The 8,693-nt window shown below is 32.6% G+C and overlaps 1 protein-coding gene across 1 annotated transcript; it reads right to left on the bottom strand.

Moving 5' to 3' along the window:
* Positions 1-1,268: 1,268 nt before the first annotated feature.
* Positions 1,269-1,867, bottom strand: LOC149545705 (disease resistance protein Roq1-like). Its single transcript, XM_089793824.1, has 2 exons — positions 1,361-1,867; positions 1,269-1,283 (listed from the first exon to the last, which is right to left on the bottom strand). Exons 1-2 carry the CDS (start codon positions 1,865-1,867, stop codon positions 1,269-1,271), a joined length of 522 nt encoding a protein of 173 aa, XP_089649950.1.
* Positions 1,868-8,693: the final 6,826 nt, after the last annotated feature.

The following is an 8,693-nucleotide window of genomic DNA, read 5'->3' as shown; positions in this document are numbered from 1 at the left end:
CGCCCACCTTTGACTGCTAATTAACAACATCAATAGTTTGTTTGGAGTCTCCTTCTACTAGGAACCCAAAATTTCCCAACGAGGCTATATACTTGACACCGAAGAGGAGAGCCAGAGCTTTCTCCATACTAGAAAATTTGGTCACAACATAAGTGAAATCGTTCACCATCTTTTCCCAGAAACTAATAAAATATCCAATTATTATATTTTCTTATAATTTTTTAAAAATATACCTCTTGATTATACTAGACAATATTTGCCTCATGTCTCTTACTTATACACATAGATGCATACATAGATATTGCCACATATTAAAACTAAATAACATTTTAATAAATAACTTAATAAATTAAATTTAAAATATTCATATACAAGAAAATAATTCATTTAATATTCTCCTAAATTATTGAAAGAACAATATTAAATTTTGTTACAATTTGTAACCATTAATATAGATACTAACAAACTATTATTATAGTGATATTTTTATAGTAAAAAGTGTTCACAATATAAATCCCTCTTAGCAATTTAATATTTTTAATATTACAAAAATTTGTAAAAATGAGCACTAAGAGATAACAATTAGAACAAAATACTACTTAAGTTAAATCAATATTACATACCTAAATAAATTAGGGAAAAAAATATATTTTGTATGTTTGAGGTTGAAAATTCATGCTTTATCGGAATCAGATAAAGTTGACTTGTTGTCAAAGTATTCTTCATCATCAATACTAGAACATGCAAGTAATAGAAAATAACCTTAAGTTCCTTTGCTTATGAAAAAGTGGGAAATCCAAAAACATATGCTTCACAATTTTCAACGTATAAACAAAATAGGAAATAACATGTTGAACTTTGATGAACTTTAATCTATCTTTGACATACAGTAGCTTGTAATGTAAAACTTTCCAAACTGGTATAATGTATTGTAATAAACTATATATTTTGTATGATAGAAGAAGTACACGTTCACTTTTAATCAACACTTGTTCATTTGGCTGTAGGAATAAGAATATGGAAATAAAAATACTCTTATTCATGTTTGGTTCAATCAGAATTTGGTGGAGAATTCACGGACCTAAAAAATTATGTTTCTAAAAATAAATAAAACTGGAATAGGAATACATATTCCAATTTCACATATTTTGGTGGAATAGCAAATGCTTATTTTTAGACTAAAATTAGAATATGTATTCTTATTTGCAATTCCGATTTGATGCACCGAAAGAAAAACATTAAAATTTTATGAATTTACATATGTCTATTCACACATTTTCCCACTGCCAAACAGACTCTAAAAGTACATCAAAATTACAGTTTTGAAGGAGGACAAGGAAGCTATGATTTATAATTTTACCTGAACGGTCATACTCTGTCTCTGAAACCAGAATCGTGATGGCGAGTGGGTCTTTGCTATTTCTCTCCCCAAATCCCTGAGATTATCATGTATTCTTATACGCTCTTCTCCGTACTCATCAACAGCCTCAACAAGGCACTTGTTGTGAACCGTTTCCCAACTATATACGCCGCTCCAGCCCGATCCATCCCACACAGCAATTGCTGTACTTTTTCTTTCAACAATAAAGAAGCGCGCAATATCCAGGAATATTTCTTTCTCATCTTCATCCAGAGCATCGTGGCTTACTCGCAGCCTCAGCAAAATTTCCTTGGGTAATATTCGCCGGATCCATTCTAACTGAGAAACCCAATAATCTCTCGACCTCTTACCATAAAGCTGCCGTGCAATGACCTTCAAAGACAAAGGCAACCCATTGCAAACATTCAAGCAATTTTCAACGAAATCTTCAAAGCCCTCTAGTGGAAAAGGCCGTAAGAAAGCATGAAGATGTTGCAGGGCTCTCATTTTGTAAATGGATGTGATGCCCCACTTTGTACGTACGTCTCATTTTGTGACATTATCTCATATATATATAATTATTGACCCTTGCACCCCTAACGGGTGCAAATGTAAAATTCTAAAATTGTTATTCTAGGTATTCTAATATTCTTCAAATAAGGATTCAGTTAACCGTTTATATTAATTTTCTTTTTCTTTTTAATGATTCTTATCCATGCTGATTAATGGTGGATATCAATTCTATTTCATTTCATGGCTGATATGGATGCCGTTCATCCCAATACGTTTGAAGACTTTGCAATGCTTCAACATGGAAGTTAATTGAATCGCTTCAATCGACATATGCCACACAAATCTTTTGTGTTCATCGGAATCTAACGGGTTCAGTTCGAATGAAGTAGGACATAGAACATTCTTAGATCATGCATGAATTTTGATTGAATTTGATGTAGTCTAAACCCTTCACAATAATAATTCAATTATTCAGAAAATTATTCAATACAGAAATTTTAGAATGTCTAAATTTTTTTATTAAACTTTTCCAATTCTAACTCTCCTCTTTAATGAAATAAAATACCTCCTTACTACAATTTTTAAAATTATCATAATAGATTTTTTCCATCTTTGATAATTTTCAAAACCCATCCTATGATTATCAATAAAAGTCTCAATGAATTACCAACTAATCTACAAAATCAAGATTATGATCTCAAATTTATTAAAAAACAACTTTCTAAAAATTAAAAAATAAATACAAAAATTCTTCTTAGGAGAAAAATTATTAAAAAATTATTTTTCCTTTATAAAAATTGAACTTTTATTCTCTTCACTCTTTCACGAGATTACTTAATTGTTTATTTTCATGCGTTATATTTTAGATTATTATGTGGTGATACAGATTGTTTAATAATTTTTTATAATAAATTTTTAACATTATATTTTAATGTATGTATTACATTTAATGTTATTTTAAAGTTAAAGTATTTTTATGTTTAATTTAATATTTATTTATAAAATATCTTCTACTCTTTTAAATTGACTTTAAATATATAGTAGTTTTACTAAATATATAAAGTAAAATAAAAATATTATTGTTTACCATAATTTCTTCATATTTATATTCCTCAAACAATGATGGAGTTCCTATTTTTTATAGAAGAAAAATCTTGAATCTTATGTGCAAAAGAAAAAAATCAAGTTACAACAATATTATATAACTATAATAAGTTGCAAAATTTTATATTGGGGTGTAATGAGGTCCATTTTCTTGATTTCAAATTCGCAGAAGTTGATTGGTTTTGAGGTCCGTACATTTGTCTTGCAACCTCAACGTTCTTCTTAGTCACGACTGAAACATACAAGTAAAAAACAACCTGAAAAAATATTCATATATATGCCTTAATAACCAATGATATCATCATATAATCCACAACCAATTAAAGACTCCATTCATTTGAACTTATGATAAAAAAGAGGTAAACATATGCTTCATAATTTTTTAATGTATAAACAAACAAGACAAATAACATATTAAAATTTGGTGAACTTTAACCTATGTCAAAAGACCTTGTAATATAGAACTTTTCATACTAACAATTGCCTAAGGAATTGAACGAGTACACCATTGTTCTCTACACTAGTGGGGCAAAAACAGCGCACTAAATTCGCAGTTTCAAAGCACAGTTAAGAAGTTGTAACCCTCGGCTGGAAAAAGATAGTGCTTCTGTCCCAAAACATGGAAATATCGTCTTTTTCCATCACTTCCTATACCAATAGTTGTAAACATCATGCATCCTATATTTTTAATCATTCCGAAACAGTGTCAGCGAATTTGTTTTGGATGTTGATTTATATACTCAACTACAAAACCATATAAATATGAAAATAGACGCGATAGGAATACGAGCAAGTTCACGTTTTTAGCTCTTTCTGCTTTTTTCGAGAGATTCCCCAGTACTGTCTGTGTCTGTTTCAATATCAGCAAACTTTCCGTGATGTTAACAGAAAACAAGCTTTCAAATTCTTTGAAACTCAAAGTTAATGGTAGTAGAAAACGAAAAAAAAAATCACGAAATTAACCTGATTTTGCAGCGAAAGTGTGTGAATCATGATACTCTTATATATTGCGACATGACAACATAAATTTTCATAGGTAATATTCTTATACGTATTCTACTATTATTCAAATAAGAATTCAGTTAACCATATACATTAGTTTTTAATTTCTTTATCATTCTTATCCATGCCGTCTTATGGCGGATACCAATTTATTTCATTTTATGGTGGGATATGGATGCCATTCATCCCAATACGTTTGAAGACATTGAAATGTTTCAACATGGAATATCTTCAACCGACATATGTCACACAGATCTTTTGAGTTCAATAGAGTAGGACATAGAACATTCTTGAATGGAATTGTCATTTATTTCCTCTTGTGAGGAATAATTGTTAAAATATTTTTATTCTTTATTAAAGTGATTCTTTCGCTTTCTTCAATCTTTCACAAGATTACCTCATTCGTTATGGTTATTTTGATGCGTTATATTTTAGATTATTACGTGTTCATATAGACTTTTTAAATTTTGCTATAAAATATTTTTAGTAGATTTTTAGCATTATATTTTAATGTATGTATTGCATTTTATGTTAGTTATCTTAAATGTTAAGTGTTTTTATATAAAATGTCGAGAAAGTCGATTCCTTGATGCCATCCAACTTCCAGTAGACATTTATGGGGATGATTCACAATCTGATCACAGATTTCATTCTTTTTCACCACTCAACATCTTCGCCAGTACGCCAATAGTTCAAAATTAATTCCTCCACCGTCCCATGCTCTAGGCATTCTTGGGAAGGGACCACATGCTGGTAGATACTCCTTCCTAGAATATGTCCCTCATCATGATTCATGTATATGCACTACTGAAAGGGGAGAATCTTCAAATCTTCAAACTCTCCTACTCTTGCCAAAAGATTGCATAGTCTGCCCCTCAAACCAAGTCATCTAGTGTTAGATGTCAACACACAGTGCAAGGAGAGTCTTCCACAAGCCAAGATCCCAATGAATAGACTAAATAGGGCTTCCAGCCTCTTTCAGGGCTTTCAGGAGGGCATTATCCCCTTTAAGCCGAGCATGCCAAAATTTGTCTAAAGGGAAAAAATGCGTAGATGGTTAAAGGAAATGAACACATTTGAGAATACTTTCCAAGCAATCTACCTAGAAGTCATAGATCATTACTCAAAAACTTGGCCCATGCTTGATGCTCCTTCACCTCACAGCAAGTGGTTGCCCATAAGAGATATTGGATTTCTCATTGAAGTGATATAAGCACAACCAAGGGAACATATATTGTGAGTGTAAAATTTTGGGGTGATATGAGTAATCCCCTAGGATCAATCCTTGCACCAAGATGTTGAGAGGAAAAATAAGGTAACTTCTAACTTAGATTTCTTAGAAAGGGCTTCCACTCATAATGTTCCTCTTGCACCCCACATCGCAGTGGGTAATGGACCTCGTGACCAAAAGAGCATCTTAAGCATTCTTTCTTAGCATTTTCCTCATGGTCCCAATCCCACAAGTAATCACACTAATGTACGATAAACAATACATCTACCAAGGTTTTGTGTCCTTGGTAGCCTTGATTTTATAGTGGGTTGGAATAGTCAGGCTTGCTTGTCCCCACTTGGGTCATTCCTCTTGGTTTTCCAAGAGTATACCCTCTAAAGGATTCTAGATTAAACAAACGGTAGATCAACCTTTGAAAGTCAAAATTTTTGATTCACCACAAAGATGAACAATATACTCTCCTATCTCAAATGTCTTTCCCAAACATGCCAAGTGTTGTTTAGTGTGGAGCCTGATCAGTCCCAAAGTGAGAGATTATTAGATATTGGTGATTGATAAAAAAAGTATTGCACATACTTCATAAATTTTGTAACCATAAAATGACATAAAATACTTGTATAAAAGGGTTTAGGGTTAGGTATTTTCATTATGTTGTGATGCAAAATTGCTTCTTGCAGCAATATTGAGTTGTAAGGGATTGCAGATTGTAATTAGGTTGTAATCACTGGATTGTAATAATATCGGACTTGTAGTTTGGTGGACATAGCCCAAGGATTGGATGAACCATGTTAAATCTTGGTGCCTTGTGTTCATTTCTGTGTGATCTATTATTTTATGTTATTGGTTATATTTGCATGTAGTTTTTATTCCTGTCTGTGGTTTTATCCTAACAAGTGGTATCAGAGCGAGGTTGTCTTTCAGTTATCCTTTGTAGAAAAGTCTCACGGTTAAGTGGGAGTCTCATGGTTGAGTGGAAGTGATGGCAGATGAGGGTAAGCTGAGGGTTGATAGGTTTAATGGGTAGAACTTCTAGTTATGGAAGATGCAAATGGAAGACTATCTTTATCTGAAGGATTTATGGAAGCCGTTGGAAGGCAAAGCCAAGAATTAGGGATCTATGTCAAATGATGAATGGAATCTTTTAGATAGAAAGGCACTTGGAAGCATTCAGTTATGCCTACAACCATCAATGGCATTTAATATTACAAAAGAGAAGATGATAGAAGACTTGATGAAAACCCTAGTGACACTATATGAAAAGCCATCCACTTCAAACAAGGTATTTCTCATGAAGCATTTATTTAATATAAAAATGGTAGAAGGTGGATCTGTTGCAGATCATTTAAATGAGTTTAATACTATTACTAGTTAGTTATCTTCTGTGGATCTCAATTTTGATGAAGAAATTAGGGCTCTCTTGATTTTGTGTTCTTTGCCTATAAGCTAGAATGGCTTGGTAATGATGGTGAGTAATTTTGTTCCTGGATCTAGTACCCTAAAATATGATGATTTGATCGATGTTGTTTTGAGTGAGAAAACTCGTAGAAAATCCTCAAGTGGATCTACATCAGGAAGTTCTTTGAATGCACAAAGTAGGGAAAAAATGATTGGGAAAGGAAGTAACTCTTGAAATTGCGGGAAATCAAGAGGAAAGTCAAAGGGGAAGAGGTCTCAACCGAGAGGACTAAATGACTACTGGCACTATGGGAAACTAGATCATAAAAAGAAAGATTGCTGGAATTGAAAGAAAAATAGAGATAAATCAGATGGAGACAAGGATGCAAATGTGGTAAGTAACAAATCTGAAGAGGATTCTTTGCTTTTGTCTTTAGAAAATGTTGATCATTCATGGGTTTTAGATTTTGGTGCTTCATTTCATGCTACACCTCATAGAGGTTATTTCATTGATTATGTCCAAGGGGATTTTGGGCTTGTCTATTTGGGGGATAATGAACCCTGTCAGATTGTTGAAAAGGGAAAAATTAAGATTAAGTTGCAAAATTGGAATCATTGGCTACTACATGAGGTAAGACATGTTCCAAGGTTGAGTAAGAATTTAATTTTAGTAGGGCAACTCAGTGAAGAGGGTTGTGTAGTTACTTTTAACGATAAAAATTGAAAGGTTTCAAAAGGTTCCCTTGTAGTATCAAAAGGTGTGAAAGTAGGCACCTTATATATTTGTACAGGTCATATTGTTCCTTCTATTTTGATTGTTTCAAAGAAAAAGGAATGTTCAGGAACAATTGTTGCAGTTGAGTAGGGAGAACAAATAACTATTGTAAATTCTGATACAGCATTGTGGCACAATAGACTTGGCACATAAGTGAGAAAGGTATGAAATTACTTCATTCAAAGAAAGTTGTACCAGGTTTGAAATGTTTTAATATGGATTTCTATGAAAGTTGTGTGTATGGAAAACAAAAGAGAGTGAGTTTTGTAAAGACTGGGAAGGAAAATAAAAAAGGAGAAATTAGAGCTTGTGCATATAGATTTATAGGGATAGGCTCAGGTATCTTCCCTTGGTGGCTCTCATTATTATGTTACATTTATTGATGATGCAAGTAGAAAAGTATGGATTTATTTTCTTAGACAAAAATCTAATGTATTTCAAACTTTTAAGAAATGGAAATGCTTGGTTGAAAATGAGATTAGTAAGAAATTAAAATGTCTCAGATCTAATAATGGTGGTGACTATTGCAGTCATGAATTTGAAGATTATTGCTCCACTAATGGTATTCATAGATAAAAAACTATTTCAAGGATTCCACAGGAAAATGGAGTGGCAGAATGCATGAACAAGACTCTAATGGTGCATGCAAGGAGCATGAGGTTGCATGTTGGGTTGCCCTTACACATGTGGGTGAAGGCTATCAATACTACTATATATTTTATTAATAGAGGTCACTCTACTCCTTTGGGCTATGGTATTCTAGAAGAGGCATGGACTACTAAGAAGGTGAGTTATTCATTTCTCAAGACCTTCGGTTGTGAAGCTTTTGCTCATATAGACTCTAAAAATAGAACCAAGCTAGAAGTTAAATCAAAGAAATGTGTCTTTGTTGGATATGGCATAAATGAATTTGGTTATAGGCTTTGGGATTTTGAAAATCATAAAATTGTAAGAAGTCGAGATGTCATATTCAATGAGAAAGTGTTGTACAAAGATATGTTGCAGCAACATGAGAAGAAATAAGATGATTATGTAGTGCTAGATGACACTCCAAAAGCTAATGTTCCAGCCATTCCTCATGATGTGCAACAACCGCAACAACAAATACCACACACACTGGTGAATGTTAGATGGTCAACAAAGAAAATTAGACCTCCACAAATATTTTCTCCCTCTTTGTATTCTATTTTACTTACTGATGCTAGTGAACCTGAAATTTATGATGAAGTTGTGCAGGTGGATACTAAGATTCAGTGGGAGTTTGCAATGAAAGATGAAATGGACTCTTTGTTGAAGAATAAGACATGAGATTC

The sequence above is a fragment of the Cupressus sempervirens genome, chromosome 7 (assembly GCF_028749045.1).
Source record: "Cupressus sempervirens isolate cs-2001-9-10 chromosome 7, ASM2874904v1, whole genome shotgun sequence".
Taxonomy (NCBI): Eukaryota; Viridiplantae; Streptophyta; class Pinopsida; order Cupressales; family Cupressaceae; genus Cupressus; species Cupressus sempervirens.
The sequence above is the reverse complement of the archived record's forward strand: the minus strand, read 5'-3'. Positions and strand labels throughout refer to the sequence as shown.

What these genes read in the sequence shown, in the direction of transcription:
- LOC149545705 (XM_089793824.1), bottom strand. Translation starts at nt 1,867, where the DNA reads ATGAGAGCCCTGCAACATCTTCATGCTTTCTTACGGCCTTTTCCACTA.